Here is a 22,114-nt window from a genome sequence, read left to right on the forward strand (position 1 = left end):
GATCTGGGGAAGGGTACCTCAACATTTATGCAGCTTGGAATTCCCCAAGAACACAGTGGCCTCATCATTCTTAAATGGAAGAAGTTTGGAACCACCAAGACTCTTCCTAGAGCTGAGCAATCGGGGGAGAAGGGCCTTCGTCGGGGAGGTGACTAAGAACCCGATGGTCACTCTTGACGACAGAGTTCCTCTGGAGATGGGAGAACCTTCCAGATGGAAAACCATCTCTGCAGCACTCCACAAATCAGGCCTTTATGGTAGAGTGGCCAAACAGTAGCCACTCCCCAGTAAAAGGCACATAACAGCCTGCTTTGTTTGCCTAAAGGACACTGACCATGAGAAACAATATTCTCTGGTCTGACGAAACCAATATTGAACTATTTTTGGCCTGAATGCCACGCTTCCTGGCACTATCCCAACTGTGAAGCATGGTGGCAGCATGCTGTGTGGATGTTTTTCCACAGCAGGGACTGAGAGACTAGTCAGACAATGTTTTTGCCCAAATGCATCTTAAATTTTTGATGTCGGATTAAAATTGGGAAACAGCGTCCATAAAGTAACCATTAGATTTAGATCCATTTGGACTGAATAAGTTTAAAGTTTTTATTACACTCTCAATTTACCCCTCTCACGTGCACATTTCTGCCCACTATAAACCAATGATGTGCTTGCATTTGTAGTATTTCTGAAAATGCTAACATCCTTTCAGCTAAATCTCAGTTCTAAAACCGGATGCTACTCGGTTGCTTCGCAACAGTAGCAGCTAGCTACACCAGTTGCATGAGAAGCAAAATGAAGGTATCTAGCTGTGGTATATTTTGTAATGGAAGGTTTTTTTATATGGCTGAAGTCATCTGTGTAAACTGCTGACCTGGACACTTGCGTGTAATCAGAGCACAAATAAGCTAGCGAACGTCCTTGGTTGCTATTATAGCCAGTTACATACACCAAACTGGGAAAACTGCCATGCTGCTAATACAATCATGCACCAGAACAGACTTGTTGCTGTTGGAAGATGCAGAGCAAATTATATCCCTTACCTTAACTATTAATTCCGTACGCTCTCTCTGTCACTGCAACTATCTTTGTGTAATTATAATTCAATACAGTGTCAAGTTACTTTTTGTGTTCCCGCAAGTAAAAAGAAGCAAGGGTGCAATTGCAAACGAAGCACACAGATAAAACAACAACATAATAATCGTTGTTTGCTTGCGCAGTCAAAAGAGAACGCCATGCTTGCTAACTTCATTAACTGTGATAAAACGAAACTGTTTTCAACACAACTGTTTGGGATTATTTCAAAAAATGTTTTACCAAATCAAGAGAAATAAACATTTGTTCAGTGAGTGAATGAACAAAAAAAATAATGGAACGAACACGTGCTGTCATCAAACCATTTAAAATGATGTCAACTTGACGTATTTATAACGGAGTTCGTCGCATAATGTGATTTTGAAGGTCCTGGGTTAGCCTTCCGGATGTTTTTGTTTTTTTTGACCATTCTGTCATTTCCATTTATTAGGTGTCTCTTAACCCTTGTGTAGTCTTAACATTCTGTGTACTCCCCTTGTCCTAAGGGTCAAAAATGACCCGCCTTCACCAAACCGCTAATATAAAACGGCTTAATTTAATTTTAAACCCCAAATCTATTTTGCATGATGAAACAACCTGTCATTCATCAAAAACTTTGAATATCTGGGTTTTCCTTCTTCACAATGCAGAAAGACTGCATTTTAATCCGTGGACAACACTCGTTTTTTTATTACAACACACCTGTCATAATTGTTTAATAATAATTGTTAACTTTTTTTGCAACATAGTGATATGTTCTGTACAATGAGGAATTCAAATACTAGTCTTCTCCCAAAAAAATTTAACCATTGCCCCCACCCACAAGGTGTATAAACAATAAGAATAAGATACAAACACAAGAACTCTAATTAGCACATGTAGGACAGTGTGCATGGACTTTCTCAGATGTATTTCTCACATGTGCAGCACCTGTATTTGTTTTACACTCATTCTTTGGAAGACACAATTGGCATCTCCTCCTTTTTGCCTGCCCCAGCTGCAGCCTCAAGTGGATCAGGACAAGATTCACCCCCTGAACAGCTTTCACAAGCGCTGCAGTGGCTGCTGTGTGGGGGAGATGCTCCCTTTGAATTAATAGGGTTACCAGTGCCTTTCCCAGTTGCTCCAAGAACACTCTGTTCTGCTTATCACTAAGGCATTGTATGAGGACATTTCAATGATGTTATGAAAGATAACCAGGGGCCAGCGGGCAGTCATCCTCCTGCAGCTGTAAGTTCCAATCACCTTGTCCAGGTTGTCCAAGCCTCCTCCGTTGTGGTTGTAGTCCAGGATGATGGCTGGCTTCCTGTCCTCACGATCACTGATCTCAGCTATTTTGTGCAGTATGCTCAGGAGCACCACAGTCTTGTTCCTCTTTGGGGGCTAAGAAACTAGTGGTGGTGGGGGTGAAGGCAAACTTTGAGAAGGCCTCTCTCCCCCTTGTTGCGAGGAGTGCAGGGGGGGAACTAATCTGTCAGATGCACGCCATCCCTACGGTACAAATGCATGCGATAAGGCTTGAACATGAAAGCCTGCAATAACCCTGTAGCTCTTCAAGAGCAACTGTGGCCATCCCTGAATTGTACGTACAACATTTACTGTATCTGATGTACATTTTGATTGTGATATATTTTGTATTTCAAACTGGGAGGTTTGAGCTCTGAATGCTGATTGGCTGACAGCCGAGGTATATCAGACCATATACCACTAGTATGACAAAACAATTATTTTTACTGCTCTAATTACATTGGTAACCAGTTTTAAAATAGCAATAAGGCAACTCGGGTTTGTGATATGGCCAATATACCACGGCTAAAGGCTGTGTACAGGCAATCCATGTCGTGCAAAAGAACAGCCCTTAGCTGTGGTATATTGGCCATATACCACACCACCTCTGGCATTATTGCTTAAATAACTCAGTATTGTTTACAGGTAATGTAGTATAAATGTTGATATTTTTTTGTATGTGTTTTCCGGGAGCTTTCTCAATTGTCTTGTTAAAAAAGATCAGGGAACATTTTTCTAGTTTACTCCATATTGGCTCAAGTTTTTGTTTTGTTTTTTCACTTCCCTCTTACTATTAAATTATGACTAGTAGCTACATCATTTTTCTTGCCATTTGTCATTATTTTGTACTTTCACTTTACTGTTATTGCTTTGTTTTGCAGTATTATGTTGTATAATCACCTTCCGGTGTAAAAACAATGGAGAAAAAGGGAAGTGTGCAATGGTCTGAAGGATTGGTCTGAAACTGAAAATAAAGGAAACTCACATGAGCACCATAATGTGTACTTTCCCTCTACCAAGTTTTTCCAGTTCACAGGTTTTGCCTACTAAAGTCTTCAGAGGGATAATGAACTTTAGTGTCCTGCTAATGAAGTTATGTATATAAAGTGCATTCAGAATGTATTTAGACCCCTTGACTTTTTCCACGTTACGTTACAGCCTTATTCTAAAATTGATTCAAGTGTTTATTTCACCTCAATCTACCCACACTATCCAATAATGACAAAGCAAAACATTTTTTTTTTTTTTACATTTCTGCACATGTATTAAAAATAAACTGAAATATCACATTTGCATAAGTATTCAGGCCCTTGACTCAGTACTTTGAAGCACCTTCGCCAGTGATTACAGTTTTGAGTGTTCTTGGGTATGACGCTACAAGCTTGGCACACCTGTATTTGGGGTGTTTCTCCCATTAAAAAAAAATAAAAAATTCTGCAGATCCCCTCAAGCTCTGTCAAGTTGAATGGGGAGTGTCGCTGCACAGATATTTTCAGGTCTTTCCAGAGATGTTCGATCTGGTTCAAGTCCGGCTTTGGCTGGGCCACTCAAGGGCATTCAGAGACTTTTCCCAAAGACACTCTTGCATTGTCCTGGCTGTGCGTTTGGGGTCGTTGTCCTGTTAGAGGGTTAACCTTTGCCCAAGTCAGAGGTCCTGAGCAGGTTTTCATCAAGGATCTTTCTGTACTTTACTACTTTCATATTTTCCTCGATCCTGACTAGTCTCCCAGTCCCTGCCGCTGAAAAACATCCCCACAGCATGATGCTGCCACCACCGTGCTTCATCGTAGGGAGGGTGCCAGGTTTCCTCCAGACGTGATACTTTGCATTCAGGCCAAAGAGTTCAACCTTGGTTTCATCAGGCCATAAAATATTGTTTCTCATGGTCTAAGACTTTAGATGCCTTTTGGCAAACTCCAAGTGGGCTGTCGTGGCTTTCACTGATGAGTGGCTTCTGTCTGGCCACTACCATAAAGGCCTGATTGGTGGAGTGCTGCAGAGATGGTTGTCCTTCAGAAAGGGTTTCCCATCTCCACAGAGGAACTCTGGAGCTCTGTCAGAATGACCATCGGGTTCTTGGTCACCTCCCTGACCAAGGCCCTTCTCTCCCAATTGCTCAGTTTGGCCAGGCAGTCAGCTCTAGGAAGAGTCCTGGTGGTTCCAAACTTCTTGCATTTAAGAATGATGGAGGTCACTATGTTCTTGGAGACATTTCCGATGCTGTAGAAAGGTTTTGGTACCTTTCCCCAGATCTGTGCCTTGACAATCTTATCTCTGAGCTCTACGGACAATTCCTTTGACCTCATGGCTTGATTATTGCTCTGACATGCACTGCCAACTGTAGGACGTTTTTATATAGACCGGTGTGTGCCTTTCCAAATAAGGTCCAATCAATTGAATTCAACACAGGTGGACTCCAAGTTGTAGAAACATCTTTTGACCTTGAGATGTTTCTAGAACTTGATTGGAGTCCACAGGATGCACCTGAGCTCAATTTCGTGTCTCATAGAAGAGGGTCTGAATAATTATGTAAGTAAGGTATTTCTGATTTTGTTATTTTTAATACATTTGCAAACATTTCTACAAACCTGTTTTTGCTTTGTCATTAGGGTTCATAGTGAGTACATTTTTTATTAAATCAATTTTTGAATAAGGCTGTAACGTAACAAAATGTGGAACAAGTCAAGGGGTCGGAATACTTTTCAAAGGCACTGTATCATTAGGATGTATGTATTTTTACATAGGCCTGTTGTAAATGTGTATTGTAGCATCTTAATTGCAAAAATAAATATGAATACACAACTTTCAGCTACGGTCATTTGACAGATAATGAACTGTCCATTGTTCAGCACAGCAATTGATAAAACAGGACCATGTTTTAAAAAACAAGTGGTTCTGAGCTCATGTCAATATTACACAGGTAAGCTAACTGTTTCAGGAATGCAGACAGGCAGTCGAACACACCACCACCTGTTATGTTGGTACCTACTGACCAAAATATGTTAACTTTTTTAAAATAAAAAATGTTAAAGTGAGGCATAAATTTAACTTAGGTGACAGAAGACTGGACAATCATCACAGGGAGCAAAGGTTATCAACTGCCTTCTCTTGTAGGGCAAATTAAATGCTATAGCTGTGTTGTGTATGGGACAGCACTGATCTTTTATCTCTATTTCTAGGTGGACGCAAAAAGGATGAGCCCAAAGGCAAAAAGAAGCAATGAACTTTGACTCCATCTTCCAGTGCTCTGTTTTAGCTCTGCCAAACAAATTCTATACATATATACATGTTATATACATGTTTATATACATGTTTATACTGTACCTACAAATATCTGTCAGCCATGTTTTTCTCACTGTTTTCAAAAGGAGTAGGCCTACCTAGCGAACCTAGGTTTGTTTTTCAAATGGAGACCTGCCTTATTACACCCATATAGAGGGGTCTTTGTATTATTTACTACATCAATAAAAGGTCATGTGGCAATGATATCACAGAAACTGCTTGGCAACCAACCACTGCATCATGATGTTGGGACCATTTTGCTCTTTATACTTTCATCATGGACCTTCAATGTATTGGACACAGTTTCATTGAAATATGATACATTATTTTAAGAAAGTCAACATTTCTATGTATAACATGTTATGTGGACTTGTTCATACAGCCGCTGTCATTTCATTTGACAAATACAGGGCCTATTTAGCTTACAGTCATAGTAGGAATATTGGTTCATGATCAATTAAGTATTACATATTGACCATAAAAATCTCACCTGTTTTCAGACATGGTACCAGTTATTGTTTCTTTTTTTACACTCTTTGCATTCACACAAGCACAATTATCTGCATTGCAAATAGATTGGATAATCAGAAATGTAATGTAGGCTATTATGAAAATATAATACAATTATACATTTTGCTTTTAACCACACCAAATTAGGTTGTCCTATATTTATGTGTAATAGGGACAGTATGTTCACAGTTAAAAGTATTGCATTTTGGGTACATTGGTCCAACACAGTGCGCATGTAGTTTCATCCGAACGAGACTTGGAGAATGATTCATTGAAAATGCACACAAAAACACGGCTACACTATATGATTTCTCATTGGCTCTCGCTTGGGTGGTAGCCTAACTCTTGAAACTGAGTGATAAGGGGCTGACGGTAAAAATAGACACGAGATCATGTGTAGTCTATCGTGCACATGTCTACATCAACAGGCGGATAACCCGTATTTGGTTACACCGGACTCAGACTTGAGGGGTTATTTTTCCCATCACATAGGCCTACGGGTTGTCGTTTCTACTGCGCTCGGTGCACTAGTGTAGGCAAAACATGTCTCACAAAGCTTGTTACACAAACCCAGGAGCAGGGGTTAAGCGACCCCGTAACGACACAGGGAACAAGTTGACAGTTGTACTTGGTGCACAATGGGGCGATGAAGGGAAGGGAAAAGTGGTCGACTTGTTGGCGACAGAGTCGGACATCATTTGCAGATGCCAGGTGAGGAAATAAGATTAAAACGCACTCTTTTTTTCTTATTTGTTCTTTGTAATATTTGCATTTGTTTATTTTGGAGAAGTTGCACTTGCAAGATAATTATGCGCAAAGGCGCATATTTTTTATTTTGACCCAAATTGCTGTATGCACCGGTTATCTTGCAAGTGCCTTAGTATATTTATTTGTGTGAGAAATGTTACACAGTGTACAGTATGTGCCATTGTGCAAAATGTATATATTGATTAATTGTGCAGTCAGGGGTCATAGCGCAATAGTTAACTTTGTTTCCAGGCGCATGAAAGAAAACATACTAAGCCATTCACTATTTCAGCACGGCACCGTAGAATGTTGGGTTGAAAGACACTGCGTTTATAAATAAAAGCACATTCCGGTATGTTGTAATAAGAACCCGGCTCAACAGAAGTTTGGAGCTTGTGTTGACGTGCATAGCGTATCTATGCAAGCTCTATTACAGTATGGGCTCGCGGAGACCAGTGCCACAGTGTGCTATACTTTGTTCCAGACAGCCCGAGTGGTAAAGGTCTCAGCGATGTCAGTGGCATGCCGCATTCCCTTCAGTCATATGGCCTGATAAATGTCAATGCGCATTGAGGCGCGCAACAGCGTAGGTCATCAGTGTAGTGGTAGACTAACCAACTGTGATTTACGGAAGGGGACATATTACATATTTATTGGAAAAGCTGCTGAAAATATATTGCAACCAATAAATGTAACAGTGCGAGTTGAGCCTAGCCATCTAACTATTTGAAGAATTTTAACCATTTTTAGACCCCTGTTAGCCTGTCCTTCAGTGAATGGATCTCAAGCCTCTCACAGTTTGCACCCATTCATTTCAGTGGATCCTGGGAAACAGCTTACAATAGGTCTACATTCCTTTATGCAACTCTAGACCCACCATGGTGGACTGAATAGACACGATCTCTCCTAATTATAACACTGATGTCAGCAAAGGGAAACTTCATCGATGTCATAGTTAAGTGACAGAGACACAGGTTGTCATGTCGAGTAGCATGGTATTCACCAATCATGGCATGTTTGATATAAAATATGTTAAAATCAAGAATCAATTTAAGAAGCTTTAGCATTTAGCATTTTCTTTAGCTTTAGCATTACATTTGGTCACTAAAGAGTTACTGCAACAGAAAAATACTGTCTTTCCCCCTGGAATTCCATTTTCATCCAAATGTATCTTGATTTTCTTGAGATGCTTGGGACATCACGTGAGCACTTTTTCCAGTGATAACACAATACAGGAAGTTAGAGATAACCATTTATTTTGTGTATGTTCTTGTCGGCACTGTCGATACAGACCTCCAAAAGATGGAGGCCGAAATATTCTCAATCCAATAAAGAAAACCATGGCATTTTTTAAGAGTGGTGTTCAATTATCCAAATTGAGAGTGTTGGGCAGTGACAATGGGCAGCAGTGTCCTAAGGTCACTCAGACTATCATTCTGAGGACTGCGTCTGTGGGGATAAGCCTGTTTTAGTGCATAATGTAATCAAAGAGGAATTTGGGCAAAGTAAAGATACGTCACTGAACTATGACAAACGTGCTAAACCCTCAAGGTTCCAAATTTTACATTCTTCTGAAATAAAATCTTCCTTATTGAATATGTCAAAATGGTGTTTTATCTCCAAACTTTTGTTTGCATGTCTTACTGATATTGTATACTGTAACTATTTTTCTAGATTAATTATTTGATTCTTGCTTCATATTGTTCACTCTGTATTCATTTTCAGTGCTACAGTAAAAATATTTGGATCAGGACATTCTGGTCTTTTGACTGAGAAATCAACACTGGTTGATTTGTTAGAAAGTAACCTTAGAAATATGGCAGGGTGAATCTATATGAAGCTTCTGCTGATGACAGAGATGTCTTAATGTTTATTTATGTGATAGGCAATAAAAAGTGTTAGCATTTGCACGTTTAGTTTCCTCTTTGGCATTGAGGAAGGAAGGGATTGAGACTGGTATTGGTAAACCCAGCCAAGAGCTGCCCAGTGACGCAAGCCTACCAGACTAACTAAAAGCTTTTTATGCTCGCTTCGAGGTAAGCAACACTGAAGCATGCATGAGAGCACCAGCTGTTCCGGACGACTGTGTGATCACGCTCTCCGTAGCCGATGTGAGCAAGACCTTTAAACAGGTCAACATTCACAAGGCTGCGGGGTGTCAGGGAAAAATTACATACTTACTTGATTTGTTTAATGGTAAACAATTATATATTTAACTAAGAGTAAGGCTGAGTTTTTATGGTGTCCACTAGCTTCCTGCAGATAGTCTGTGCATTGAGGAAATAGATTTTACTAGAGGGCTATAAAACTTTACAGCCACATTCCTTTCTGTGACCAGGGGAGATGTATTCCATGGAAAGGATGTGGGGTGGTTCTAACTGGGATAGAGATGGACTGGAACAAAGGGTCCTAGACATCCTGGCATCAGGGAAATTAAGCCAGGGTTGGGGGTTAGAACAACACCAATGACAGGATGAACCCAAAGTGGCTTATGATGCTTTTTGATCTGCCTGAGAAGGATGGAACTAAACAGTCTTAGTGTCCTACATAAGATGTCTGTTTTTCATTTTTAGGGAAGCTCTCGGCAACACAACTTAGAGTGTGCGGTCGATGGTTTCATTATTGCAATAACTAATCGATGTTGAATAAAGATGATTGTTTGAATAATTGTCCGTCAATAAAATGTATTTATGAAGCCCTTTTTACATCAGCTGATGTCACAAGGTGCTGTACAGAAACCCAGCCTAAAACCCCAAACAGCAAGCAATACAGGTGTAGGAGCACGGTGGCTAGGAAAAACTCCCTAGAAAGGCCAGAACCTAGGAAGGAACCTAGAGAGGAACCAGGCTATGAGTGGTGGCCAGTCCTCTTCTGACTGTGCCGGGAATTTTAACAGAACATGACCAAGATGTCTAAATGTTCATTAGATGAGGGTCAAATAATAATAATCACAGTGGTTGTAGAGGGTCAGCACCTCAAGAGTAAATGTCAGTTGGCTTTTAATAGTGTATCATTCAGAATATTTCTACCGCTCCTGCTGTCTCTAGAGAGTTGAAAACAGCAGGTCTGGGACAGGTAGCATGTCCGGTGAACAGGTCAGGGTTCCATAGCTGCAGGCAGAACAGTTGAAACTGGAGCAGCAGCACGACCAAGTGGACTGGGGACAGCAAGGAGTCATCAGGCCAGGTAGTCCTGAGGCATGATCGTAGGGCTCAGGTCCTCTGAGTGAGTGAGTGAGTGAGAGAGAGAGAGGAAGAGAGAGAGAGAGAGAGAGAGAGAGGAAGAGAGAGAGAATTAGAGAGAGAGAGAGAATTAGAGAGAGCATACTTAAATTCACACAGGACACCAGATAGACAGGAGAAATACTCCAGATATAACATACTGACCCTAGCCCCCCGACCCGTAAACTATTGCAGCATAAATACTGGAGGTTGAGACAGGAGGGGTCTATGGCCCCGTCCGATGATACCCCCGGACAAGGCCAAACAGGCAGGATATAACCCCACCTACTTTGCCAAAGCACAGCCCCCACACCACTAGAGGGATCTCTTCAACCACCAACTTACCATCCTGAGACAAGGCAGAGTATAGCCCACGAAGATCTCCCCCAATGCACAACCCAAGGGGGGGCGCCAACCCGGACAGGCAGACCACGTCAGTGACTCAACCCACTCAAGTGACGTACCCCTCCTAGGGATGGCATGGAAGAGCACCAGTAAGCCAGTTACTCAGCTCCTGTAATAGGGTTTGAAGCAGAGAATCCCAGTGGAGAGAGGGGAACTGGCCAGGTTCAGGAGGCCTGTGTCGTGTGACCGTAGCGTACTTGTAGGTATGTACGGCAGGACCAAATCGGAAAGATAGGTAGGAGCAAGCCCATGTAATGCTTTGTAGGTTAGCAGAACAACCTTGAAATCAGCCCTTCCCTTAACAGGAAGCCAGTGTAGAGAGGCTAGCACTGGAGTAATATGATCAAATGTTGTGGTTATAGTCAAGATTCTAGCAGCCGTGTTTAGCCCTAACTGAAGTGTATTTAGTGCTTTATCCAGGTAGCCGGAAAGTAGAGCATTGCAGTAGTCTAACCTAGAAGTGACAAAAGCATGGATTAATTTTTCTGCATCATTTTTGGACAGAAAGTTTCTGATTTTTGCAATGTTACATAGATGTAAAAAAGCTGTCTTGTCTTGATGTGTTAGTCAAAAGAGAGATCAGGGTCCAGAGTAACGCCGAGGTCATTCACAGTTTTATTTGAGATGACTGTACAACCATCAAGATTAATTTTCAGATTCAACAGAAGATCTCTTTGTTTCTAGGGACCTAGAACTAGCATCTCTGTTTTGTCAAAGTTTAAAAGTACAACATTTGCCGCTATCCACTTCTTTATGTCTGAAACACAGGCTTCCAGGGAGGGAAATTTGGGGCTTCACCATGTTTCATCGAAATGTACAGCTGTGTGTCATCCGCATAGCAGTAAAAGTTAACATTATGTTTCCGAATGACATCCCGAAGAGGTAAAATATATAGTGAAAGCAATAGTGGTCCTAAAACAGAGCCTTGAGGAACACCAAAATTTACAGTTGATTTGTCAGAGGACAAACCATCCACAGAGACAAACTGATATCTTTCCGACAGATAAGATTTAAACCAGGCCAGAACTTGTCCGTTTAGACCAATTTGGGTTTCCAATCTCTCCAAAAGAATGTGGTGATCGATGGTATCAAAAGCAGCACTACGGTCTAGGAGCACTAGGACAGATGCAGAGCCTCGGTCTGACGCCATTAAATGGCCATTTACCACATTCACAAGTGCAGTTTCAAGTGCAGTGCTATGATGGGGTCTAAAACCAGACTGAAGCGTTTCGTATACATTGTTTGTCTTCAGGAAGACCGTGAGTTGCTGCGCAACAACTTTTTCAACAATTTTTGAGAGGAATGGGAGATTCGATATAGACTAATTCGTTTTTTATATTTTCTGGGTCAAGGTTTGACTTTTTCAAGAGAGGCTTTATTACTGCCACTTTTAGTGAGTTTGGTACACATCCGGTGGATAGACAGACGTTTATTATGTTCAACATAGGAGGGCCAAGCACAGGATGCAGCTCTTTCAGTAGTTTAGTTGGAATAGGGTCCAGTATGCAGCTTGAAGGTTTAGAAGCCATGATTATTTTCATCAATGTGTCAAGAGATGTAGTAGTAAAAACTTGAGTCTCTCCCTTGACCCTATGTCCTAGAGTTGTGCAGACTCAGGACAACTGAGCTCTGGAGGAATACACAGATTTAAAGAGGAATCCGTAATTAGCTTTCTAATGATAATGATCATTCCTCAAAGAAGTTCATGAATTTATCACTGCTGAAGTGAAAGCCGTCCTCTCTTTGGGAATGCTGCTTTTTAGTTAGCTTTGCGACAGTATCAAAAAATACATTTTGGATTGTTCTTATTCTCCTCAATTAAGTTGGATAAATAGGATGATCGAGCAGCAGTGAGGTCTCTTCGATACTGCACGGTAATGTCTTTCCAAGCTAGTTGGGAGACTTCCAGTTTGGTGTAGCACCATTTCCGTTCCAATTTTCTGGAAGCTTGCTTCAGAACTCGGATATTTTCTGTATACCAGGGAGATAGTTTTTTTATGATAAATGTTTTTTGTTTTTAGGGGTGCGACTGCATCTAGGGTATTGTGCAAGGTTAAATTGAGTTCCTCAGTTAGGGGGTTAACTGATTTTTGTACTCTGACATCCTTGGGTGGGTGGAGGGAGTCTGGAAGGGCATCTAGGAATCTTTGAGTTGTCCTATAATTTATAGCACAGCTTTTGATGATCCTTGTTTGGGGTCTGAGCAGATTATTTGTTGTGATTGCAAACATAATAAAATGCTGGTCCGATAGTCCAGGATTATGAGGAAAAACATTAAGATCCACAACATTTATTCCACGGGACAAAACTAGGTCCAGAATATGACTGTGGCAGTGAGTAGGTCCGGAGACATGTTGGACAAAACCCACTGAGTCGGTGATGGCTCTGAAAGCCTTTTGGAGTGGGTCTGTGTTCACTTTTCCACGTGAATATTAAAGTCACCAAAAATGTGAATATTATCTGCCATAACTACAAGGTCTGATAGGAGTTCAGGGAACTCCGTGAGGAACACTGTATATGGCCCAGGATGCCTGTAAAACAGTAGCTTTAAAAAGTGATTGAGTAGGCTGCATAGATTTTATGACTAGAAGCTCAAAAGATGAAAAGTATTTTTTTTTGCTATCATAAATGTTCTGCGTGGGGTATATGGTCACTAGTGTAACCAGGAGGTGAGGCCTCATTTAACACAGTAAATTCATCAGGCTTAAGCCATGTTTCAGTCAGGCCAATCACATCAAGATTATGATCAGTGATTAGTTCATTGACTATAACTGCCTTGGAAGTGAGGGATCTAACATTAAGTAGCCCTAGTTTGAGATGTGAGATATCACAATCTCTTTCAATAATGACAGGAATGGAGAAGGTCTTTATTCCAGTGTGATTGCTAAGGCGATCACCGACATGTTTAGTTTTGCCCAACCTAGATCGAGGCACAGACACGGTCTCAATAGGGATAGCTGAGCTGACTACACTGACTGTGCTAACTGGCAGGCTGGCTAACATCCTGCTGCCTGGCCTGCACCCTATCTCATTGTGGATCTAGGGGAGTTAGAGCACTGTCTATGTTCGTAAATAAGATGAGAGCACCCCTTCAGCTGGAGTCCGTCACTCCTCAACAGGCCAGGCTTGGTCCTGTTTGTGGGTGAGTCCCAGAAAGAGGGCCAATTATCTTCAAATTCTATCTTTTGGGAGGGGCAGAAAACAGTTTTCAACCAGCGATTGCGTTGTGAGACTCTGCTGTAGAGCTCATCACTCCCCCTAACTGGGAGTGGGCCAGAGACAATTACTCGATGCTGACACATCTTTCTAGCTGATTTACACGCTGAAGCTATGTTGCGCTTGGGACCTCTGACTGTTTCATCCTAATATCATTGGTGCAGACGTGGATAACAATATCCCTATACTCTCTACACTCGCCAGTTTTAGCTATAGCCAGCACCATCTTCAGATTGGCCTTAACGTCGGTAGCCCTGCCCCCTGGTAAATAGTGTATGATCGCTGGATGATTCGTTTTAATTCTAATACTGTGGGTAATGGAGTCGCCAATGACTAGGGTTTTCAATTTGTCAGAGCTAATGGTGGGAGGCTTCGGCATCTCAGACCCCGTAATGGGGGGAGTAGAGACCAGAGAAGGCTCTGCCTCTGACTCCAACCCATTGCTTAATGGGGAGAACCGGTTGAAAGTGTCTGTCAGCTGAATGAGCGACACCAGTTGAGCATTCCTACAGCATTTCCTTCCGAAGCCATGAGAAAATTGTCCAGCTGCAGGGACTGTGTGAGTGGATTTATACTACTATCTGTACTTTCTGGTGGCACAGACGCTGTTTCATCCTTTCCTACACTTAAATTACCCTTGCCTAACATTTACATCTGAAGCTGGGCTTGCAGCACAGCTATCCTCGCCATGAGGCGATCATTCCCCTGTATATTATGAGTACAGCGACTGCAATTAGAAGGCATAATGTTAATGTTACTACTTAGCTTTGGCTGATGGAGGTCCTGACGAACCACGTCCAGATAAAGCGTCCTGGGTGAAAAAGTTGAATGAAACAAGTTGAGCGAGGGAAAAACTAAAAATATAAACGGTAATTAAAAAGCAAAAACCATAAAGTTGGCAAGTAGCAAAGTAAGGTTAGCAACAAACCGCACAGCAGCACGTAAACAAGTCTACAAGTTGTGACCGGTGTCTCTCTTAGTACTGAAATTTCCACTACAGGGGCCAGACATATTACCAGGACGTGTATTCAGAGCATATGCGGACCAACTGGCAAGTGTCTTCACTGACATTTTCAACCTCTCACTGACGGAGTCTGTAATACCAACATGTTTCTAGCAGACCATCATAGTCCCTGTGCCAAAGAAAGCAAAGGTAACCTGCCTGAATTATTACCGGCCCGTAGCACTCACGTCGGTCGCCATGAAGTGCTTTGAAAGGCTGGTCATGACACACATTAATACCATCATCCCCGAAACCCTATATCCACTTCAATTCGTATACCGCCCCAACAGATCCACAGATGACGCAATCTCAATTGACAACAGCTCAGCATTCAACACCCTGTGCCCACAAAGCTCATCACTAAGCTAAGGACCCTGGGACTAAACACCTCCCTCTGCAACTGGATCCTGGACGTCCCGACGGGCCGCCCCCAGGTGGTAAGGGTAGGTAACAACACATCTGACACGCTGATAATCAACAATGGGGCCCCTCAGGGGTGCGTGCTTAGTCCCTTCCTGTACCCCCTGTTCACCCACGACTGCGTGGCCAAGCATGACTCCAACACCATCATTAAGTTTGCTGATGACACAACAGTGGTAGGCCTAATCACCGACAACGATGAGACAGTGGCAGTGAGGCAGTGTGATGCCAGGACAACAACCTCTCCCTCAATGTGAGCAAGACAAAGGAACTGAATGTGGATTACAGGAAAAGGAGGGCCGAACAGACCCCCATTAACATTGACGGGGCTGTAGTGGAGTGGGTTGAGAGTTTAAACTTCCTTGGTGTCCACCAACCAACTAGAATGGTCCAAACACACCAAGACAGTGGTGAAGAGGGCACGACAACACCTTTTCCACCTCAGGAGACTGAAAAGATTTGGCATAGGTCCCCAGATCCTCAAAAAGTTATACAGATGCACCATCGAGAGCATCCTGACCAGTTACATCACTGCCTGGTATGGCACCTGCTCCTCATCCGACTGTAAGTTGCTACAGAGGGTAGTGCGTACGGCCCAGTACATCACTGGGGCCAAGCCTCCTGCAATCCAGGACCTATATAATAGGCAGTGCCAAGTCATAGACTGTTCTCTCCGCTACCGCACGGCAAGCGGTACCGGAACGCCAAGTCTAGGTCCAAAAGGCTTCTTAACAGCTTCTACCCCCAATCCATAAGACTGCTGAACAATTAATCAAATGGCCACCTGGACTATTTGCATTGGACTATTTGCATTGACCCCTCCCCCCCTTTGTTTTTATACTGCTGCTACTTGCTGTTTATTGTCTATGCATAGTCACTTTACCCCTACCTGTATGTACAAATGACTTCAACTAACATTTACCCCCGCACATTGACTCGGTACCGGCACTGTATATAGCCTTGTTATTGTTTTTTTATTGTGTTACTTTAAAAAATATATATTATTATTTCTTAACTCTATTTCTTGAACTGCATTGTTGGTTAAGGGCTTGTCAGTAAACATTTCACGGTAAGGTCTACATCTGTTGTATTCGGCGCATGTGACAAATACAATTAGATTTGATTCGATAAATCTGACGTAAGGACAGGAGTGAAATGAAGCTGCAGAGGAGATACTGGAAGTAACAACATACACATTACTTTTAGGACAATGATAAAATGTCCTTATAGGTAACATTTAAAGTCCTCAAAGATTCTTCAAACGGGCTCATTTCTGTCTCCATCTATGCATCATTCAACAAGCAAAAGAAAATAGTGAACTTTATCCTTTGTGCTGAAGGAAGAGTTTGGGCTTGTCACTAGTTTACTGCTAAGGATCTATTTGTCCCTGGTTGCACAGATAAGAGGGTGTCCATTTGGGATGCCCCTCTTTCTCTAGCGTGCCTGCCAGGCCCAGGGGATAAGGAGTTACGTGCCTGGGGAATCATGGATAGATTAGAAGGGCATACTTCCCCGATCACTGCTGCTGCTAAAATCGCTTCTACTCTAGTACTGCAGATTGTGGGTTAGTTTGATGTGGGAAGACCTACTGTATTTCCCCAGGCACCCCGCAGGCATGTTATAGTGTGACCAACCAGTCTTGTGTATCTACAGACAGTGGATAATTGTTGGATGGGATAAACTAACCCATACAGTTATCACATTCCTGAGTGCCCTCTCTGTTCTTCTTGTTCTCTGGCCACAGGGCGGTAACAACGCAGGTCACACGGTGGTGGTGGATGGGAAGGAATATGACTTCCACCTCCTACCCAGCGGGATCATCAACTCCAAAGCTCTTTCCGTGATCGGTGTGTACATCCCTATTCCTTGTCTTCAGCAGCTTGCACTGACCAGTCACTCGGCTCTTTGGTTTGCCAGTTGTAGGCCTACCATCCAACCATAGCCCACTCTGTATTCTTACACAGATAATCCCTTCTTTGTCTGCAGGCAATGGTGTGGTCATTCATCTGCCAGGCTTGTTTGAAGAAGCTGAAAAAAATGAAAAGAAAGGTGGGAAGATTTTGATATCAACATTAAGTAGCGTAATTGGCCTATAGTTTGTCTTAGAATGTGCATGTTGATAATCCATTTAGAAAGGAACAGCAAATGAGAGAACAGAGTGATTTTTCCTAACTATTTTATGTTTCCATCCCACAGGCCTTAAAGACTGGGAGAAGAGACTGATAATCTCAGACAGGGCCCACATTGGTAACTAACAATCTTATTGGAAAACAGCTGCATTTAGAGGAGAGGGCAAAGGACATATAGTTCAGATAGTGCTAAAAACAGATAAAACAAACACAGTTGTTTGTTGAGAGTAACAGATGTGGTGTGATAGGATATAATTGATTATTGCTGATTGCCCACCAATCAATTGCTGATTGAGTTATGCTATGCACTTTTTACAGTTACTGTAGGTTTTGTAACAATATGGCAATGCAATATTTAATATAGTTTGTGTTGTGACAACAGTTTGACATTGATCACCAGCTGTGAGATGTGGTGAGATGATTTTAAGAATACTTTTTTACGGTGCTGGTTAACAGTTGTTGCAGATCATTTTAGGACATGGGAGAGACATTTATCCCATAATCTTACATGTTGCTCACATGTTCCGATGGCATGTTCTGCTGATGACAGGCATATGTTTGTATACGTGGTGTGAAATAACCTGTGTACCCTTTGGACAGTGTTTGACTTCCACCAGGCAGTTGACGGGCTCCAGGAGGTACAGAGACAAGCACAGGAAGGGAAAAAGTAAGAACTGGAAATTACACCTTTTTTCTGTAGGACTCAAACAACACTTTACTAAAGCCTGCAGGTGTAATGCATTATGATGCGTTTAGAATGCATTGTAAAACGTGTCATAAATCGTGATACAGTATAAAAGCATGCGATGCTTGTAACATGTGCATTACCTGCATGCTTTAAGTAAAGTGTTACCAGATGAATTGTTTTATAAGAATCATAATTCCTGTAGTGTTGAAATGCTTATATTCCTCAAATATAGTGTTGTAATTCATAATTTACTTCATACAGTATTGGAACCACAAAGAAAGGCATCGGACCAACCTACTCAAGCAAAGCATCACGTACGGGGCTGCGTATCTGTGACCTTCTAGCTGATTTCAAAGACTTTTCTATGAGGTAAGTCTCACCTTCACTCACAGAGGCTGAGGGTTATGGGGAGTGCCAGTTTGGCATTTGGCTCTCTGGACAATGAGAACATTTATTATGGACATATTGCTACAGTATATTCATGTTCTTCTGATGGTGGCTTGGTTCTAGGTTCAAGAACCTTGCCCAGCAGTACCAGGCCATGTTCCCCACACTGGAGGTAGATGTTGACGGTCAACTGAAGAAATTAAAGGTGGATTTCATGAAGTGTGCATTTTTTATGTGTTTGTTTGTGTTCGTGTTGACATGTCGATGGGGTAAATACCCCTCAGCTAGTAGAAAAAGTATGTCATAATTGTAACAGTGTGGACACACTCATAACTCATCATCATCAACCCATAATAACCATGAAATCCTCTCAGTCATGGGGTGAGGTCTAAATTTAGCATCGGAGAAGCAGATGAGAATTACAGTAGCTCTGCTCTCATGATCCATCTATCCATACAGTAGGAACAAATCAAATCTTGCATCCTGTCTAATCATATAGGAGTATGCTGAGCGGATAAGACCCATGGTGCGAGACGGTGTCTATTTCATGTACGATGCTATTAATGGACCCCCTAAGAAGATTCTGGTGGAGGGAGCGAACGCTGCCCTGCTTGACATTGACTTTGGTAAGGGAATTCTATACTCCCCTATGGCTGACTGTATGAGACGGTTATAGACGCAGATGAACATAGATGAACATGAGTAAGCACTGTTAGCCCAAGAGTCATGGTACTCACTACAGTTAGTCGCTCTGGATAAGAGTGTCTGCTAAATTACTAAAATATAATAGTTTGTTCATAGGCATGGTATGTTTACTTAGAATGGGTTTGTGTTTGGTTTCTTAAGATAGGCTAAACAACTATTTGGGTCGACACAGTCCTTGTTTACACCTGTTGGCACAACCACATATACAATAGTCATTATAATGAAATAGGACGTTTTAAAGGAAGACATTCCCCCACACAGTTTGCTAGAAAATGGTCTGGTGCACATCCAGGAGGCTATCAGAAATGCATCCCTTTAGAATGTTGCTCTCGTCTCCCAGGAACCTACCCATTTGTGACATCATCAAACTGTACCGTGGGTGGTGTATGTACCGGACTGGGCATCCCCCCTCTGAACATTGGTGATGTGTATGGGGTGGTGAAGGCCTACACCACTAGAGTGGGCATCGGGGCGTTCCCTACAGAACAACTCAATGTGAGTCAAACCCCAAACATGATACACTAAATGCAAGTAAGAGGAGCTATAGAGTGAAGAACATAATGTCAGAATACAAACGCAAAGTAGTCAAGACTACACAGAATAGAGTAGTTGAAGGTTTGATTTCTCAGACCAGCTTCTCTGCTGTCATCTGTCCTTACAGGAGGTTGGAGAGCTGTTGCAGACGCGGGGCCATGAGGTGGGCGTGACCACAGGGAGGAAGAGACGCTGTGGTTGGCTGGATCTGGTCATCCTGCGTTACGCCAACATGATCAACGGCTTCACTGCGTGAGTGTCGCAGCAGGGTTTGCCCTGCCCTGAATGTTGTGCAGTCCTGTTACCTTTATAGAAAATTTGGGCCATATTGCCACCTACTGGATCTTATGTGGGGGGTGGGGGGGCTGGAGAGGAGAGATACATGTTACATTTTTTCCTTGTTTTTCAATCACAGGTTTGCATTAACCAAACTTGACATCCTTGATGTGATGGATGAAATCAAAGTGGGAGTGTCTTATAAGCTCAATGGCAAAAAGATTCCCTATTTCCCAGGTAAGACTGACTGAATTTAGTAGTGTATATATTCCTGTATAAATGTATGTGATGAAAGAAGTTGTTGGCTTTATGTTGGCTTTATAAGATTAATTTGTAAAATTTTTCCACTAAACCTTTCTCCATGGACTGTATGACCCATGTCTCCTCCCTGTCTTCTCAGCTAACATGGACGTCTTGCAGAAAGTGGAAGTGGAGTACGAGAAACTGCCGGGCTGGAAGAGTGACACCTCAACCTGTAGGAAGTGGGAAGATCTGCCTGTCAAAGCCCAGAACTACATCCGCTTTGTGGAGATCCACGTTGGCGTACCCAGTAAGTATTCTATTCCAAATTCAGGACCTACATGCTGTTTTAAAAATAACGAGATCAATACATAAAAACTTTTCAATGGCTCTTAATCAACGTTTTCTCTTTCCAGTCAAATGGGTTGGAGTGGGCAAGGCCAGGGAGTCTATGATCCAGCTGTTCTAGGACACAAGACCTTCCTCCATCCTTCCTCTCTCCATGAAGGTGAATTGAGGTGCTATGGCTTTATCTGCCCTGGTCAGATTTCCTCTGTTTTGAAAATGTTTTTCCCACTATACGGGGCTGGCGCAGCCACACAAAGTGAGCAAATATGAGACTTTGAGACATGTTCAGAAAATACTTATATTGATTGTGTCACAGCGGCCCTTCTGTTGCAATTTACAAACCATGAAATGATTTTAGGTGAGTTCAGATAGACTTGTTTATGTCCCAATTCCTTTCTTTGCACTGATATAGCATTTGAGTATTTAGCAAAATATTGCTTTGATTTGACATTACTGTCATGTCAGGTAGCCTACGCTGTTTAGACTTGAATGAACCTTGGCCAGTATCTGATGCCTAATACTTGCATGCTGATGTAGAACCACAGCTGAAAAAACTATTTTGAACAATGTGTAATGGCCAGAATTATGTAGTCATGAGTATAACATTTTATTTTTTATTTAACTAGGCACTTCAGTTAAGAACAAATTCTTATTTATAATGACGGCCTACCAAGAGGCAGGGATGTGGGCTGGGAGAAATAAAAAGTTGGACGAAACACACATCAGAACAAGAGAGACACCACAACATATAAAGATACATATATACATAATAATAATAATAAAGATACATAAGATACAATACATAAAGAGAGACCTAAGACAACAACACAGTATGGCAGCAACACAACACAGCATGGTAGCAACACAACATGACAACAACACGGTAGCGACACAACATGGCAGCAGCACAACATGGTAGCAGCACAAACATGGTGCAAACATCGTTGGGCACAGACAACAGCACAAAGGGCCAGAAGGTAGAGACAACAATACATCATGTGAAGCAGCCACAAGTGTCAGTAAGCTTGTCCATGATTGAGTCTTCGAATGTAGAGATGTTGTGGTCTAGGTGTAAATGATGTGTCCTGTATCATGTTGTCCACATTTTGTTGAAAGAGCACAGAGATCCATTTTTTTTGCTTCTGTGACACATTTGATGATATAAAACAAATGTATTTTTGTACCAATCAAATCTCAGTCCCAATGTATTTTTGCACACGTCAAATGTAAGTTTTTCGTAATATTATGTCCCCCATTGATACTGTACTATAACAGCTAAGATGGCACTGTGATACCCCAAAAGTTATCTAGTGCAATATTGTTACAAGTAGAAATCTTTAAGAAGTGGAAATCTGATATGCAAATAAATCTGTTATATTGCACAATTGATCTGTTGTGTTTTGTCTATTTTGTCTCTGGCTCACCCTTCTGTCAAGAAAAGATACAAATAGTCACAACTCTGGTGAATACTGAGGAAATAGTGTCATCTGCTGAACTAGGTTATTTTAATGGGCAACAGTCTGAAGCGGTTTCCTCTCCCTATCTCCGGCTGCATTTACACAGGTAGACCAATTTGGATCTTATTGATCACTAATTGGTCTTTTGACCAATCAGACCAGCTCTGAGTAAGCTCTGATGTGAAAAC

At 42.0% G+C, this 22,114-nt stretch overlaps 1 protein-coding gene across 1 annotated transcript; it reads left to right on the forward strand.

Moving 5' to 3' along the window:
- Window positions 1-6,573: 6,573 nt before the first annotated feature.
- LOC112217661 (adenylosuccinate synthetase isozyme 1 B) lies at window positions 6,574-21,254 on the forward strand. Its single transcript, XM_024378107.2, has 13 exons — window positions 6,574-6,861; window positions 16,907-17,009; window positions 17,149-17,211; window positions 17,359-17,409; window positions 17,892-17,958; window positions 18,241-18,348; window positions 18,490-18,571; window positions 18,866-18,992; window positions 19,412-19,566; window positions 19,733-19,857; window positions 20,021-20,118; window positions 20,282-20,431; window positions 20,538-21,254. Exons 1-13 carry the CDS (start codon window positions 6,694-6,696, stop codon window positions 20,588-20,590), a joined length of 1,350 nt encoding a protein of 449 aa, XP_024233875.1. The 5' UTR covers window positions 6,574-6,693; the 3' UTR covers window positions 20,591-21,254.
- The last annotated feature ends 860 nt before the right edge of the window (window positions 21,255-22,114 follow it).

The sequence above is a fragment of the Oncorhynchus tshawytscha genome, linkage group LG18 (assembly GCF_018296145.1).
Source record: "Oncorhynchus tshawytscha isolate Ot180627B linkage group LG18, Otsh_v2.0, whole genome shotgun sequence".
Classification (NCBI taxonomy): domain Eukaryota; kingdom Metazoa; phylum Chordata; class Actinopteri; order Salmoniformes; family Salmonidae; genus Oncorhynchus; species Oncorhynchus tshawytscha.

Bases quoted from the DNA above. Each gene is read 5' to 3' on its own strand.
- LOC112217661 (XM_024378107.2), top strand. From the start codon at position 6,694: ATGTCTCACAAAGCTTGTTACACAAACCCAGGAGCAGGGGTTAAGCGA. The intron at 18,993-19,411 runs GTAAGGGAATTC...CTCGTCTCCCAG, and splicing joins CCTGCTTGACATTGACTTTG to GAACCTACCCATTTGTGACA. The intron at 20,119-20,281 runs GTAAGACTGACT...CTGTCTTCTCAG, and splicing joins AAAGATTCCCTATTTCCCAG to CTAACATGGACGTCTTGCAG.